The sequence below is a fragment of the Rana temporaria genome, chromosome 12 (assembly GCF_905171775.1).
Source record: "Rana temporaria chromosome 12, aRanTem1.1, whole genome shotgun sequence".
In the NCBI taxonomy this organism is placed as follows: Eukaryota; Metazoa; Chordata; class Amphibia; order Anura; family Ranidae; genus Rana; species Rana temporaria.
This window is the reverse complement of record NC_053500.1, coordinates 108,711,469-108,729,587: the sequence shown is the minus strand read 5'-3', so window position 1 is coordinate 108,729,587 and position 18,119 is coordinate 108,711,469. Positions and strand designations below refer to the sequence as shown.

The 18,119-nt window shown below is 41.4% G+C and overlaps 1 protein-coding gene across 5 annotated transcripts in view; it reads right to left on the bottom strand.

The window, feature by feature from the left end:
* Positions 1–18,119, bottom strand: part of MGAT5B (alpha-1,6-mannosylglycoprotein 6-beta-N-acetylglucosaminyltransferase B) — a 293,322-nt gene that overhangs the window by 52,320 nt on the left and 222,883 nt on the right. For all 5 annotated transcript variants that reach the window (XM_040330121.1, XM_040330118.1, XM_040330117.1 and 2 more), the window contains one exon: positions 5,274–5,420. In XM_040330121.1, the coding sequence (XP_040186055.1) occupies positions 5,274–5,420 (147 nt within the window). The remainder of the gene's footprint in view (positions 1–5,273; positions 5,421–18,119) is intronic.

Here is an 18,119-nt window from a genome sequence, read left to right as displayed (position 1 = left end):
ATACCTAAATATCAATTATCTACTCCAGACTACACTATACATTTATATCACTACACCATCAAAAATAATTCCTCAGGTATTTACTATTCTATGCCAGAAAAACAGTGGTGTTACAGTGGATTCATTTGGAGGTTGTTCCCATCAATCTCTGGAAGAATCTGAATAAACAGATATTACGGCTTTATAAACTAACCTATGAAGCAAGGGGATGCCCTCATAAATTTGTGGGACAAAAGTGTGGGACAATGGGTGGATCCATTTGGAACTTGTGAATTGCCGGAAACCAGATTCGCTCTCTTTATGGAATATTATTGTATAAGGATGCTGTATCTAGGGGTCTTTCTAGGAATTCTTTCATTATGTGGAAGAACACAATGACCTGTAATCTATGTAATCTTTGACTAGGTTTGCCTACTGTTTATCCTGGAGACTTTCTTCTTAGACCACTAATTCAACAGTGTTTGTTCCTTTTTTTTTCTCGTGGTTTAATAATTGTATTATTTGGTTTTTCAAACATATCAACAATATGTTGATTTCCAGATATACAACATCATGTGGGAATAAATGTTCCAGACGATAAGTTTGCTTTTAAAGTATTATTACATTCTCCTGTACAAGGTTTGATATCTGTACAACTTGCCTATTTCTTGTATGTGACATACTGCGTAAGCTGTACTGTTATCCTTTATAAATGCAATAGAAACAAATTATAAAAAAAGTAGGTTACTGCCATCAAAAAGTTAAATCTCCCATTAGCAAATATATTAGGGTCCATCCACTATGCCTTGTATTATTGCAAGTGTATTAAAATTATGCATCATCCAATTTTAGGGTGTCCTACATTTACGTAACAATATCAAAACTCAAGAACAACAATGTAATATGTTGCAGCTTACTAGTCCTTAGATGTGGTGCCTGCATTTGTTTTCCTCTTTTTCCAAGCTAAGTACATATTCTGCAAGTACTCAATAATACCGGTGGATCTTGTCAGTCTTTATAACCTCCTGTGCACTGAACTGTAACCTCAAACAACAATATCAGCCTTCCAGCTATCTCTGTAACAGAGCTGCCTAGGGTGGCAATGCTGCTCCTTCACAGATACATTATGGTTAGTGAGAGTTGCTAGCCTAGGACAGGAAGTGTGTTACCGGCAGCAGGGCCGTCTTTAATATGGTTTGGGCCCAGGGCAAACATTATTTTTGGGCCCCCCTCCAGCTTATTTTGGGCCTGGCTGGTTCACATGTATGTTTTGGCGGTCCTCATTTGTGCAGGTACAGCAGCCCATTGATTTGAATGGGCCGCCATGCCTGCGTTTCCTGCAGAAAAAAGGTGCATTCAGCATTTTAAAAATACAGTTGCCTTGAAATCCATTTTGCTTTTGCACCATGCTACGTACCTGCAGTTCTTACACCATGCTACTTACCTGCAGTTCTTGCACCATGCTACTTACCTGCAGTTCTTGCACCATGCTACTTACCTGCAGTTCTTGCACACACAAACGCACTGTGTTTTTAAAAGCGTGACCTAAACGTCTAAAAATGCAGCAAGTTTGACAGTGCAGGAACTGCAGATAAGTCACAGCAGACAGCAGAATGGACAGACAGTGCTGTATTTCAGTGCTTGATGGGCATAGGCGTGCCGTGTGCGCAGCCTAATACAGTGAGGAAAATAAGTATTTGAACACCCTGCTATTTTGCAAGTTCTCCCACTTGGAAATCATGGAGGGGTCTAAAATTGTCATCGTAGGTGCATGTCCACTGTGAGAGACATAATCAAAAAAAAATATTCCAGAAATCACAATTTATGATAACTATTTATTTGTATGATACAGCTGCAAATAAGTATTTGAACACCTGTCTATCAGCTAGAATTCTGACCCTCAAAGACCTGTTAGTCTGCCTTTAAAATGTCCACCTCCACTCCATTTATTATCCTAAATTAGATGCACCTGTTTGAGGTCATTAGCTGCATAAAGACACCTGTCCACCCCATACAATCAGTAAGAATCCAACTACTAACATGGCCAAGACCAAAGAGCTGTCCAAAGACACTAGAGACAAAATTGTACACCTCCACAAGGCTGGAAAGGGCTACGGGGAAATTGGTGAAAAAAGGTCCACTGTTGGAGCAATCATTAGAAAATGGAAGAAGCTAAACATGACTGTCAATCTCCCTCGGACTGGGGCTCCATGCAAAATCTCACCTCGTGGGGTCTCAATGATCCTAAGAAAGGTGAGAAATCAGCCCAGGACTACACGGGAGGAGCTGGTCAATGACCTGAAAAGAGCTGGGACCACCGTTTCCAAGGTTACTGTTGGTAATACACTAAGACGTCATGGTTTGAAATCATGCATGGCACGGAAGGTTCCCCTGCTTAAACCAGCACATGTCAAGGCCCGTCTTAAGTTTGCCAATGACCATTTGGATGATCCAGAGGAGTCATGGGAGAAAGTCATGTGGTCAGATGAGACCAAAATAGAACTTTTTGGTCATAATTCCACTAACCGTGTTTGGAGGAAGAAGAATGATGAGTACCATCCCAAGAACACCATCCCTACTGTGAAGCATGGGGGTGGTAGCATCATGCTTTGGTGGTGTTTTTCTGGACATGGGACAGGGCGACTGCACTGTATTAAGGAGAGGATGACCGGGGCCATGTATTGCGAGATTTTGGGCAACAACCTCCTTCCCTCAGTTAGAGCTTTGAAGATGGGTCGAGGCTGGGTCTTCCAACATGACAATGACCCGAAGCACACAGCCAGGATAACCAAGGAGTGGCTCTGTAAGAAGCATATCAAGGTCTCCAGACCTAAACCCAATAGAGAATCTTTGGAGGGAGCTCAAACTCTGTGTTTCTCAGCGACAGCCCAGAAACCTGACTGATCTAGAGAAGATCTGTGTGGAGGAGTGGGCCAAAATCCCTCCTCCAGTGTGTGCAAACCTGGTGAAAAACTACAAGAAACGTTTGACCTCTGTAATTGCAAACAAAGCCTACTGTACCAAATATTAACATTGATTTTCTCAGGTGTTCAAATACTTATTTGCAGCTGTATCATACAAATAAATAGTTATCATACATTGTGATTTCTGGATTTTTTTTTTTGATTATGTCTCTCACAGTGGACATGCACCTACGATAACAATTTCAGACCCCTCCATGATTTCCAAGTGGGAGAACTTGCAAAATAGCAGGGTGTTCAAATACTTATTTTCATCACTGTACATGAGGCATGCGCTTTTCTTTGCAGGAAACGCAGGCATGGCGGCCCATTCAAATGAATGGGCTGCTATGCCTGCGCAAATGTGGGCCGCCAAAACACATACATGTGAACCAGCCAGGCCCAAAATAAGCCCATCAAGCAGTTAAATACAGACAGTAATGCCATGTGCTCTGAGGCCTTACTCAGCCTGGACTGCAGGTCTGGTCTGTGATTTAAAGAGTTCCTCTATTTTACACATGGCATGGCATGTGGTCCCATGGTGCTAAAGCAGAATGGACAGACGGTGCTGTGACCCCCATGCCATGCCATGTGTAAAATAGAGGAACTTTTTAAAACACTGACCAGACCTGCAGTGAATCATCAAATATTATAAAGACTTTGGGCACACTCTACAGAAAACTTCTATTTACAATATAGATTAGCAAACAGTGACATACCTTGAGGAGCAAGACATGAAGAAGTCAGCCTCGGGAAGAGCAAACTGGGGATGTTATAAAATCACATTCTAATTCACTTTTATATACAAGCAGCACCCAGTGGCAGGAAGGGAGAAGTGCACGTCTAAAGGGAAGCCAGGGGTGCTGTACATTTTAAAACACTGGGAAGGTAAGCAGTACTGTCACTGGCTGCGTGCCGCTGATGATTTTCAGCCTGATTTGTGGGCAGCACAGGGGCTTAGCGGGCGGCAGGGCCGCCATCAGGAATTATGGGGCCACTTACACAGCTTCAGGCATGGGCCTCCTGAAGTAGAGAACCGGGATGGGGGGGTGCTGCCACCTGAAATTGAGAAGCAGGGGGGGGCTGCCGCGAATTTAGAAGCGGGGGCCCTTTACAAAAAAACAAATAAAGAAAAAAGAAATAAACAAAAATATATATAAAAAAGGGGTGTAGCCATCCTCTGGGCCCTTTAATAAAAAGAAAAAAAGAAATAAAAAATATATATAAAATATATATTTTAAAAAGGGGGTTGCAATCTGGGGCCCTGGGGACCTCTGGGCACTTTAATAATTTTTTTAAATAAAAATAAATTACAAAAAAAGGGGGTTGCCATCCGGGACCTCTGGGCCCTTCAATAAAAAAAAAATATATAAACATTTATAAAAAAAATAAAGGGTGTTTGCCACATGGGGCCCTGGGGACCTCTGAGTCCTATATATATATATATATATATATATATATATATATATATATATATATATATATAAAAAGAAATAAAAATGTAAAAAAAATGTTTTTTTTATAAAAAAAGGGGGGTTGTCATCCGGGGCCCTGGGGAACTACAGGCCCCTGGGGACCCCCAGACCTCTAAAAAAAAATGGCCCTTTAATAAAAAATTTAATAAAAATATATTAAAAAAAATGTTTTTTTTATTTAAAAATAAATTAAAAATTGGGGGGGGGGGGGTTGCCATCTGGGGCCCTGGGGGCCTCCGGGCCCCGGGGAGCCTCCGGACCCCTAAAAAAAAAAAAAAAAAAAGAGGGTTGCTTTGGGCCCCCAACAGTGACAGGGCCCAGGGCACCTTCCCCATTTGCCCTGCGGTAAAGACGGCCCTGACCGGCAGAATCACTAGGTGAAAATCAGGACTGGTAAGCTGCAATATATTATATATATATATATATATTATAATATATTTTATATATTATATTCTTGTTTTTGGGTTTGCATACATCTTAAAGCTATCCGTTAATATTTAGTAAGCTGGCAAAGCACTTTAACACATAAAAATAGAGATGTTTCATAGCTCAACTGTGCTACCAAAATCACTAGTAATTAACTATTAGGAGTAGCATTGTTAAACAGATTGGCTGACTATGGCTGAAGCTACTGGCATTACTCTATAGGGAGCCATACAATAACAGATGAGATTTGTGGCAACTGAAAGTGCTCTGGTAATCCTTTGTCATGATTTCAATGATGCTTATTTGTAAAACATTAGTTGATAAATGTATAAATGAAATACAGAAAAACTGACCTAAAAGTATTGTAGTTTCCTCTTAAAAACATTTTGTTTTCAAATTCTTTTGTTACAAGGGAATATTGGCCCTACCGTACCTCTCTGGACGTTGGTTTCCCACGAAAGAATTCATGATTAAGAGAGCTGTGAGGGGGGCTGAAGCGTGGCTGCAGGAATACACAGCCATTGGCAACTGCTTCCAAGGGCGCAGGACCTTCATATGGGAAGCCAAAACCTATAAAGAGCTAAGGAGAAGAAATGCAAAGTGAATGCACACATAAAAAAGAATCACCATGCAAAAATATTTACATTGCCAGACCAACCGAAATTTTAAAAACAAGTCTTTCAGCAAAATCTAAAAAATCAAAAAGGAAAGGGGTTGGGTGCTACAAAAATATCTGAAGAATGATCACCAACTATTCGCTTAGACAACTTAAGTGACTTAAATTGCTATAACACGACCTGTTACAAACACAGGAGCAGGCAATATTTGGTAAAATCTTACTGTATATGAGATTTTAGTGACTGGGTTTATATCATAAAACCATAAAAAATTGCTCTGTTAAATGCAAATCGAGATGGCTGCTCCTATTATATCTGAATACAAGACAAACACTAGCTAAAAAAACTAAAAATTGTATGCTAACTCTTTGAATCAGAAAATAAATATACTGCGATTTATCATAAAGTGCTAAACCAAAGTACTAATATACAAATAAATGCAACATTTCATGATATCTCCCATATGAAAACTAATGTGATCTGACATGATATGCTTGTGTTAAAGTGCTAACATTCAAATAAATTCATACCACAAAATTCATGACGTTGCAAACCTTCTTCTATATCAATGAACAAAAAATCTTTCACCAAAGTGCTATAGTGCATAAATTCATAAGGTGCATTAAGTCCAAAATTCATAAACTTCAGAAGTAGTGCAAACAAGTATGCTGTCCATGCATGACGTAACGGAGGTCGATCAAAAATCCATTCACTCTTAGGCCGCGTACACACGGTCGAACATGTCCTCTGAAACTGGTTCGCGGACCAGTTTCCGCGGACATGTCCGACCGTGTGTAAGGCCTAACGGACAGGTTTCCAGTGGACAAAAGTTTCTTAGCAAGCTAAGAAACTTGTCCGCTGGAAACATGTCCGTCGGACATGTCCGATGGTTAGTACACCTAATTGGACATGTCTGCTGGTTATGACGTGTAACCAGTGTCCCGAAATCCCGCGCATGCGTCGAATTGATTTGACACATGCGTGGAAGCATTGCACTTCCGTGTTTGAGAACGTCTGTGTCTTCTACGTCACCCCGTTCTCTGTCCGCAGGGATTTTGATCTGATGGTGTGTACACACATCAGACCAAAAGCTCCCAGGAGACATGTCGGAAGAAAACGGTCCGCGGACCGTTTTCATCGGACATGTCTCCTCGTGTGTACGGGGCCTTATTCCACTGATGCTGTTTTACCAAAAACCACCACTATCAGAAAAAACTGTTTACCAAAAGGTAAGCCTCCACATGAAGGGAGGCAACCATGATATTTTTCACCACTTATCCCCAGGGTACCTTTTAGATAGATCATGCGTAGACAGCAATAAGAATCAACTCTTGTTGGCCTTGTGCCAAACCAGTGGGACCACACCAGTTATTAAAGAGTCTCTAAAAATGTAAAACAATAGTTTAAAATAACAGACATTAACTCTTTGAGGCCAAAAGGGGTGTAAGCCATCTATCTGGTCCTGGTGCTTTATTCACTTTTATTTTGTCTACAGGTTTCTGGACCATATCAGTTGTAAATCATTGAGATTCTTTTGGGGCAATACTATCCCCATTATAGACTTGGGCTTCCCCATTTTTCTTTGTATACACAGAGCTGAAGAAGGTATTTAATTATTTTATCTTGTCTTTGTTTGTCTCCAGTCACCAACTTTCAAGTATCTTGTAAAGGGACTACATGTTCAGACCTTTTTACTATTGATAAAGTATTCTTGAAGAGTTTTGGGGGATTTGTCCTACTCTCTTTTACAACCTACGAACTGGGGTGTGGTGGTAGATGATGGACCAAAGGATCCTGAATTGCTGGCCAGGGATTTCGGAAAAAGCTAAGATTTTTCACCAAAAAAGTGTGGAGGTGGGAGAGCCCTTATAGTGTAATAGTGTCAGGGATCAGCAGCTAAGACCACCAGACACGTAGCTACACAGAGGAACCGAGACCAAACATAGGATATATATATTACAGTGATATATATTTACAGTGAAAAATAGCAAACAATGAACACAGCAAACAGCACACAGCAAACATGAACTACCCCAAACAGAACCAAAAACCCCACTAACAAGAAGCTATTAAACCTGAACAACTAAATACATATACACTGACCAAGCTAGGTACAAGGAATGCAAGAAAGGGGGGATCACGCCTGGGAACAGAACAGAGGGAGGCAGGAGCAAGGCACAGGGGTGCAGACTGGACAGGATAAGCAGCAAGGCAGGGACCAAAATCATCACGCGCCAAGGGAAAGGAGGAGAAGCCTTAAGTAGCCACCAGGCAGCTGAACACTAATTAGCCTGATTGCAAAAGCCTGCTGGGTCCTGGGAGACACCTGCTGGTGGACACTGGAATTTCAGCAAACAGCCCAAAGCAGGATAGTGCCACCAGCGGGTAAACTTAATCCTAACAAGTAGATTAAATCAAAAACAAGAATGCAGTGCTCCACAATAAAAAGAAAAAAGGTCAAAATGGACTTAAGACTGCTGAGGGTGTTGTCACCTGACCATGGGGGAACACATAGCCTTCCTAGTGTGCAGGTGGAGAAAACCTGTCTCCATGCAGGGACGGTGTGGTCGCTCACTATGCCTTGGGCATTCCCATCCTGGGTGCGCTTAGGGGGTTCCCAGGTGGGTGAACAAAGTAGTAGAAAGAATTAGCGCAAAAAAGACCCTTGGGTAGTTCAACTGGCAGAGGCATCCAATGTGGTGGTTTAAAGGATAGGCACGAGTCATCTGCTTAAGTAAAACATTAAATTACTTTATTTCACGAAATAAAATGTGTTTTGTGGAGTTAAATTGCCACTTCCTCAGTTCAAGGTGATAAAATTGGTGTCTAATATCAGCTGGTAGTGAGATATACTAGGGGAATAATATTTATTGGCCACTAGGTGGAATGTAGAGCTTGTGGCAGTGATGTCATCTAGGTGGATGACATGTAGCTGGGTGGGTGGCTGTTTGTGCTGCTTAAGTAGAGTATGTTCCACAGCCGCACTCCCAGTGGAGGGGGGAGGGGGTGCACTCCAAGCCTCAGTTTGGTGTTGGGAGGCTACTGCCAGTGTCCCATATTCTCCTTTGTTCTGAATCCTTATCCAAACACTAACAGGATCATCCCACAAAAAGTACATGTATTACACGATACACCATACAAAATTAATGTTTAGATTGAGCCATAAAGTTGATTTTGCAGCAATACAGAGAGAAGCCCCAATGAAACATAAATAAACTGCTTTACTATGATCTAATAAAAAAGATGAATAGTAAAATAAAATACACTTTAATATCCTTAATTACAAAAGGTTAATCATCTACAGATTGAATAAACCTTTCTATGTTTAATGTTTTTAAGATGCATTCCCTGCCAAGAATGACCAAAGAGCTCCGGGAATGAGCAATTAATCCCCTGGCCTATTAAAATGTGTGGATGAGAGTAAAATACCACTCAACCCCAAAAGTGAAATTTTAAAATACCATTTATTTGATTTATTAAGGACAATGTAGAACATTCATAACCATTCAAAGGTCATTGATAACCTTATGTTTATCTATAGATCGATTGATGAAAACCGCACTAAATCTTAGATCTTCACCTGTGTTGGACTGGGGTAGCTTAATTGTGGATCGACCTGGAGCGGTGCTTTGGTCTTCAGACTAAACAATCATGGGCCTTGTATTTAACCACTTGACCTCCGGAAGGTTTTACTCCCTTCATGACCAGGGCATTTTTTTTTACTGTAGAAAAAAGGGGTGGAGATAAGGGCCGTCTAATGTGAGCCACCCTCACTGCGCGTAGCTGGAGAATAAATGTGAACACTAGTGATATTTATAAAATAAATGAATAAATTAATAAATATGCAAGAGCTGCTGCTTTAAAAATTATAGAATCCAAAATAGTTAATATGCAAATACAGTGATACCTATTATAAATAAGGTGCCAAATGTGATATTAAACAGCGCTCAAAAAAATATGTGAAAATGTAAATATCAACAAATATAATATTGGTACAGTGACATAGTGAAAAATAAATAAATAATCCACCCTCTAAGTGAGTCAATATATAAGTGTCCAAAAATCCGTGCAAAAATCGCATCAAAAAATACCAGGTTGGCAAATAAAGTCCATGAACTGTCTAAGTGAACAAAAAAATATATATAAATAGTTCATAAATGGAGAGCAAAGGAAAAGAAAAAATCCTTCCCGATCTTCAATAAGTGCTTTCACCACACCACAGTGACTGCGTGCTTCCACCACCCATCAGAAATGCAAACTCACCGCAACAAATGGCCTGACACTTTCGTGTTTAGGCACACAGGCTTGTTAACTGACCCCCTCAGTTTAGTTGATAGAACTCCTTCTTTTCATATAGGGTGGAGCATTCAGTTAAACAGATGGAGATCCGAAGCAAAAAGAAAACTCCAAGATAACAGCCATATGCAAATAAGAAAAAGAGAGCACAATAGTGTGATACTGTAACACAACTTTTAATAACACACTACAAATCTCCCAAAGAATGCACTCACAAAGGTAACTCTTGTTACAAGCAGTGTATAAATCCAAAAACTGACACGGTGTAAAACAAAAAATAAAGATATCCTCCAGGTGAACTAGTGGTCACAGCGGACCAACGAATAGCCCAAGTGTTACTCACAGCCCTTGTGCAGGTGTACTGGAGCTGCTGCTTAGGTAATTGAGCTGGTGGCAGATTAGACCATTCCACGTTCAAGCTTAGAAAGTTAGGTGTGCGGTTGTGACTTCAGTAATCACTCCCCGACATGTTTCATCGAAATGATTTCTTCATGGGGTTTTTTTTACTATTCAGCGCTGTGCTACTTCAACTGGCAATTGTGCAGTCATGCAACACTGTATGCAAATAAAATATATTACATTTTTTAACAAAAACAGAGCTTTCTTTTGGTGGTATTTGATCACCGCTGGTTTTGTTTTATTTTTTATTATATAAATTATTATTTATTTTTTTAAATTCCAATATGTTCTACTTTCTGTTATAAAACAAAAAAAAATGTCTTCATAAATTTAGGCCAAAATATATTCTGCTACGTGTTTTTGGTAAAAAATCCCAATCAGTATATATTAATTGGTTTGTGTGAAAGTTATAGCGTCTACAATCTATGGTATATATACTGGAATTTATGCAGCTATGATGTTATACTGGTAATGGTGATGATCAGCGACTTAAAGTGGGACTGTGATGGTGTGGTGGGCAATCTGGTGCTAACAGACTCTCACTGGGAGGTACACCGACTGAAACTGACATCAATAGTGACACTAATACAGTGATCAGTGATAATACTGTACACTGTCACTGTACTAATGACACTGGCTTTTTAAAGGGCCAACATCTAGTGGCAATCAAGGGGTTAACGCTGTGCCCAGCAAGTGTAACATGTGTAACATATGCTGTTTTTATTAACAGATTTGGCTGTTTTTTCTCTCTGCTTTGCAGAGTTAAGAAACAGCTAGATACAGCTGTGTACAGAGTCATGTGTGTTTGTACTGTGATTGGACACAGCTGATCAGCAGGTCTCAGCCATAAATCATTGGCCAGGACCTGCTGACAAAAATGCTCTGGGCCAGATTCTCGTACAGCGGCGTTCTTTGTGCGGGCGTAACGTATCCGATTTACGTTACGCCTCCGCAACTTAGACGGGCAAGTGCTGTATTCTCAAAGCACTTGCTCCGTAAGTTGCGGCAGCGTAGCGTAATTCGGCCGGCGTAAGCCCGCCTAATTCAAATTTGGAACAGGGGGGGCGTGTGTTATGTAAAATAGCCATGACCCGACGTGATTGACATTTTTCACGAACGGCGCATGCGCCGTCCGTGGACATATCCCAGTGTGCATTGCTCCAAATACGCCGCAAGGACGTATTGGTTTCGACGTGAACGTAAATTACGTCCAGCCCCATTCACGGACGACTTACGCAAACGACGTAAAATTTTCAAATTTCGTTGCGGGAACGACGGCCATACTTAACATTGGTACGCCGCATATACGCCTCATATAGCAGGGGTAACTTTACGCCGGGAAAAGCCTAACGTAAACGGCGTATCTGCACTGCGTCGGCCGGGCGTACGCTCGTGAATTCGCGTATCTAGCTGATTTACATATTTCAAAGCGTAAATCAGCGTACACGCCCCTAGCGGCCAGCGTAAATATGCAGTTACGATCCGACGGCGTAAGAGACTTACGCCGGTCAGATCTAATAGAAATCTATGCGTAACTGATTCTAAGAATCAGGCGCATAGATACGACCGGCCAGACTCAGAGATACGACGGCATATCTGGAGATACGCCGTCGTATCTCTTTTGAGAATCTGGCCCTCTGTGTCCAACCACAGCACCGGTCACCGGGGAGGGCGTGCATGCATGCCCTAAACCCGGAAGCAAACCAGCATTGTTTATTTACATTGCTGAGCCTGCAGCTGCCTCTTGGTCACAGTGAATCTACTGTGACCGAGCAGCAAGTAGTTAAAGGTAATGCCAGGGCAAAAGACTGAAAAAAAAAACATGTGCAGTATATTTTTGTACTACATGCACATTTTCTCATGTTTTATCCCTGCAAATATCATGTAAGTACAGAAAAATACTTGTTGAAGTGTAAGAAATGCACTCAGCTCGAAAGTCTACACAGCATTTTTGTTGAGTAGTGTCAGCAGTGCACCATTGTTTTTTTTTTTTTTTTTTGATAAACTACTCAAACCCTTCCATTCTTCCATCTCTACATCATAAAATCAAATTATTCTCTAGTCTCAAGAAAACAACTAGAAGGTTTAATTACTTTCCTTGAGATCACACAGGTAGTGTGTACAGAACAGCTCTTTATTTTTTACAAGATCAATAGGTGCTTTTTGCAGTTATCAAACAAATATATAAAACGCTTTAATGATATATTTAACAGACTAAAAGGAAACAAACTACTCAAACCCTTCCATTCTTCCATCTCTACTTCTTAAAATCAAATAATTCTCTAGTCTCAAGAAAACAACTAGAAGGGTTAATTACTTTCCTTGAGATCACACAGGTAGTGTGTACAGAACAGCTCTTTTTTTCTGACAAGATCAATAGGTGCTTTTTGCAGTTATCAAACAAATATATAAAACGCTTTAATGATATATTTTACAGACTAAAAGGGAACACATAAAAGCAGGCAATTGTGAGGGCTTGCATACAATTTCAATATTGCCAGTCGTTCTTGAGTCCTCACAAATCCAAGTGATCTGATTAAGGTTGAGAATTTTTTTATTGAATCACATTGATAGTGTTTCAGAGCCAGTTCTACCTCCAATTGCTATCATCTGAAAGTGGAACTATACACACCTCTGCTCCCACGATGCAGTGTCCATGAACTCACTTTCCAACACTGTGGCCTCGTACACACGACCGGTTTTCCGAGCGTGTGTACGAGGCTTTCAGGTTTCTCGTCGGGAAATCTGACCAGAATCTCAACGAAAAAAATACAGAACACGCTCTCCATTTTCTCGTTGAGATTCTTGTCGGCCTGTTTCCCGACGTGAAACCAGAGAGTGTGTATACTTACCCAGGGCCGTTTGAAGGAATTTGGGGGCCCCAAGCAAAATGGGGGCCCCCAAGCAACCCCCCCCCCCGCATGCAAAGCCTACGTTAACGCTACACTAATTTATTTGTCTATTCTTACCTCCCATTCTTCCCTGTAGGCTGCAGTTGTAGCGTGACCGAACTCCTCTTCCCCAGTCCCCTATCAGATAGTGCCGGGTACCGCGCGTGGTACAGAAGATTCAGTTTCCTGTCTTCCCGGCCGAACTGAAAGGAAGTGAGCACTCAGTGTGCACTTTCTGTCAGTCTGACCGGAAACAGAAAACTGAATCTCCTGTACTACGCGCGGTACCCGGTCAGACTGACAGGACTCCAGGTGGAAGGAAGAGGAGCTTGGCCACGCTACAGCCTGGGAAGGGGAAGTTAGGGGCCCCAGGCCAGCTCGGGGCCCCAAGCAATTGTTTGTTTTGCCTGTCCTGTAGCGACGGGCCTGTACTTACCTGTCGCCGTGGAAACCCACACATGCTCGAAATGACTTTGACGAATGCGCGGTAGCTTCCACAGCATAGGTAGGGTGAAGCAAGATGGCGACGACGGCATCGAATGTGACGAACGCATGCTCGTCGTACGCGATGACGTCACCGCGCTCTTGCCTTTTAAGAGAACCGTGGTTCTTTTGAAATGTCAGTGTGTACACTTGGGTGGCAAGAAATTCTTGCCAAGAATCTCATCGGGAAAAACAACGTTTTTTTCCTGATGAGATTATTGCCCGTGTGTACGAGGCCTGACATTTTCTCACTGTCTCCTGGATTTGGGATCTTCAGCCTTTTTCATTGGCCTCACTAAAATGACATAACTCCCATGCATGTATGTGGGAGTTTATTCATTCACCTGGCACATGCTGGAATCATACCCTGAGCTGCACATGTGCCCAGCAGATGGCAGAATCGATGGCAAAAGTTTGAGAGCAGCTTCTTCGATTTTCAGATGGAAAAAATTCCTATCGGAAAATCCGTTCGTCTGTATGGAATTCCGATGGGAAAAAAACATGCATGCTCGGAAACAATTTGACGCATGCTTGGAAGCATTGGACTTCTTTTTTCTCACCTCGTCGTAGTGTTGTACGTCACTGCGTTCCTAACGCTCGAAAGTTCAGAGAACTTGTGTGACCTTGTGTATGTAAGTCAAGCTTGAGAGGAATTCCTGCACAGCTAAATTGCACACTAATGCCCTGTACACATGAGCGGAATTTCCGTCGGAAAAAGTTAGATGTTTTTTCAGACGGAAATTCCGCTCATGTGTACAGGGCATTAGTGTACAATTTAGCTGTGCAGACGTTTTTGCAAGTAGGAATGTAAAGATCTTTTATTGCTAAAGCGACATTTATGTTTGGAAACAAAAAACCCTTCCTTTTCCCAAATTATTAAGGCCCAGATTCTCAAAGGGCTTACGATGGCGCAGCGCCATGTACGCCGTCGTAAGTCCTAATCTGGGCCGTTGTATCTAAGCGACTGATTCTTAGAATCAGTTACGCATAGATATCCATTCGATCCGACAGGCGTAAGGCTCTTACACCGTCGGATCGTAACTGCAATATTTTTTTCCCCGCTAGGTGGCGCTTCCGTCGATTTCCGCGTTGAGTATGCAAATTAGCTAGATACGCGAATTCCCGAACGTACGCGCGGCCGACGCAGTTGTTGATTTTGAGCATTATAGTCTTTGTTTATGATCCAGAAAGGGTTTGATATATATCCATATATACCCACACACCACGAATAACTATATAGGCACGGATTCATAGGAGGTTACTGATTTATTCCTCATCTTAAGTTTTATTTTCATTTAGTATTATTTTTTTGTTTTTACACTAATTAAGAGGCGCCAATACCTACTACCTCACTTCCATTGTCAAGAGGAAGATGAAGCACCAGACCCAACAATGCAGATGAGCTGAAAGACACTATCAAAGAAACCTGGGCTTCCATAACACCTCAGCAGTGCCACTAACTGATCTCCTCTATGCCATGCCGCATTGATGCAGTAATTTATACAAATGTAACACAGACCAAGTATTGAGTGCATACTATACTGTACATGGATATTCTTTTCAGTAAGCCAACATTTCTGTATTAAAAATCCTTTTTTTTGTATTCTTATGTAATATTCAAATTTTCTGAGATAATAATTAACTTATTGATGATATTCTAATTTTATGAGATTCACCTGTATACCTTAACTACAGGGAGATCCAGGACATGGCATGCTGTCTGGCAGGGTTGACTGGATTAAAACACTGACTAACCACAACTATAATGCCACGTACACACGATCGGTTCATCCGATGAAAACAGACCGATGTATTTTTTCATCAGATATCCGACGAAGCTGACTTTCATCAGTCTTGCCTACACACCATCAGTTAAAAATCAATTAGTGTCAGAACGCGGTGACGTAAAACACTACCATGTGCTGAGAAAAATTAAGTTCAATGTTTCCGAGCATGCGTCGACTTGATTCTGAGCATGCGTGGATTTTTAACTTGCCCACAGACGATTTTTTTTTCTATAGTTTTTTTAACCATCAGATAATTTTAAAACAGGTTCTAAGTTTTTTCACCGATGGGAAAAAAAACGATGGGGCCCACACACGATCGGTTCGTCCGATGAAAACGGTCCAACGCAGCATAACTCATTTGGACAGATAAACCAGCTGGAGTAAAGTGCTCTAAAGTACAGATGACTGGTTCACAATCAAAAAAGCACTGTATTTTACTTTAAAACAACTCCATGATGTCTCTAGTTGGCTGAGTATGGTGGGAAAATCTGTTCTCTTCACCTGTTATATAAATAACCTCTTGGAATAATTCTGTCTGAAAGTATTAGTCCTACGGAAAGATGCAACAAAGCAGTCACATACTGTGTGTCAACAACCAGCTGTTTTCATGAAGTCAATCTACCAAACACTCAGCAGTTTGTTCTGAAGAGCTAATGACTTACTTCCATATGCCATTGGGATATTTTTCTATATAAAAAAAATGCAAATTCCTTATACGATTTATGTGAAAAGTCCATGTTTTATATGTTTGTTGTTCAATATTTTGACAGTTGTAAATCAAACAACATACATTTGTACATTCTCCCTCTCTTATTTGTATACTAATAGCCAGATTCATAGAGAGTTACGCCGGCGTATCAGTAGATACGCCGACGTAACTCAGAATCTGCGCCGTCGTAAGTTTAAGTGTATGCTCAAACTGAGATACACTTAAACCTATCTAAGATACGACGGCCTGCGCCGTCGTATCTTAGGGTGCAATATTTACACTGGCCGCTAGGTGGCGCTTCTGTTGAGTTCGGCGTAGAATAAGTAAATGCCTAGATACGCCGATTCACGAACGTACGTGCGCCCGTCGCAGTAAAGATACGCCGTTTCCGTAAGAGTTACGCCGCGTAAAGATAAAGCTGACCCCTAGCTGGCCTAGTCAATGTTAAGTATGGCCGTCGTTCCCGCGTCAAAATTTGAAAAATTTACGTTGTTTGCATAAGTCGTCCATGAATGGGGCTGGACATCATTTACATCGAAACCAATACGTCCTTGCGGCGTACTTTGGAGCAATGCACACTGGGATATGTACACGGACGGCGCATGCGCCATTTGTAAAAAATGTCAATCACGTCGGGTCACCAATCATTTACATAAAACACGCCCCCCATCCTCATTTGAATTAGGCGCGCTTACGCCGGCCACATTTACATTACGCCGCCGTAAGTTAGGAGGCAAGTGCTTTGTGAATACAGTGCTTGCCTCTCTGACTTAAGGCGGCGTAGCGTAAATACGATACGCTACGCCGCCTTAAAGATGCGGCGTCCTACCTGAATCTGGCTACTAGTCAACAAAACCTGGTAAATGACTGTTTAAATATACTTGCAGTGAAAGAGGAGTAACACAAGCATTCTGTATTTCTACTAACAGAGAATATGTAATGAGCAAACATGGTCTCTCCCATATACAGTGGAACCTCGGTTTAAGAGTAACGGTTTAAGAGTTTAAGAGCGTTTTGATTTGCAACTTTTTTTTTTTTTATTATTCTGACTCGGTTTGCAAGTGTTGACTCGCAAGACGAGCAGAATTCAAGCTAAATAGGCTTGCAGTACCTCATTTGGCCTGAGGTACGAGGGCGCAGAAGTCGAGCAGAGCCGAAAATAGGCCTGCAGTAACTCATTTGGCCTGAAGTATGGGGGCGCAGGAGCCGAGAAAAGCCAAACATTGGCCTGTAGTACCTCATTTGGCCTGAGGTACGGGGTGCATGAACCGAGCCGCAGTGTCCTTGTGCCTTTTCGGACGTTTTCGGCATTCTCTAGCACCACCCCACTTCTGGCTGCATTTGGTATTGCATCCCATTGAAGTCAATGTGGAACAAATTATTTTCGTTTCCATTGACTTCAATGGGAAACTCGCTTTGTACTTTGGATTACAAGCATACTCCTGGGACGGATTATGCTCGTAATCCGAGGTTGAACTGTATAGTACATGTAGAATAACAAATTATATATTGCAATAAAGATATATACACATGTACTGATACATGATAAAAAATACTTTTCTAAAGCAGATCACATTACAGTATGTATTTGAAAAATTATAAAAATGCTAGATTTACTTTAGGTGCACAATAATACTCATACCAATAAATTGCACGGTGTCCCTTTACCTATCTCAATCAAGTTTTTTTTTTTTTATCTGCGTACAAATCAGAAATTCTGTCAGCAAATGTCCGGTGGAGCATACACACAGTCGGATTTTCCGACAACAAGCTCCCATCGAACATTTGTTGTCGGAAATTCCGACCGTGTGTATGCGGCATTACTGTGGACAAATGGCTAGCAGATACCCTTAGCTGGCAATAACTGGACACGGGAGTTTGTTTTTTCTTTTTGGCTATCACCTTTGCTAGGCAAGTGTCTGAGCTGGTGGTTTGGTCTTTCAAGAAACCCTTTTTGGTCTTACACAAGGACTATTCTGTTCTGTAGTCAAATGAGGGTCAGTGGGAGAAACCACCAAGCACTGTGTGTGACTAAGGAGATCGACACTATCGAAAGTGTTTGTTTTTGCACAAACTTTAGCAAACAATTCCTCTTGA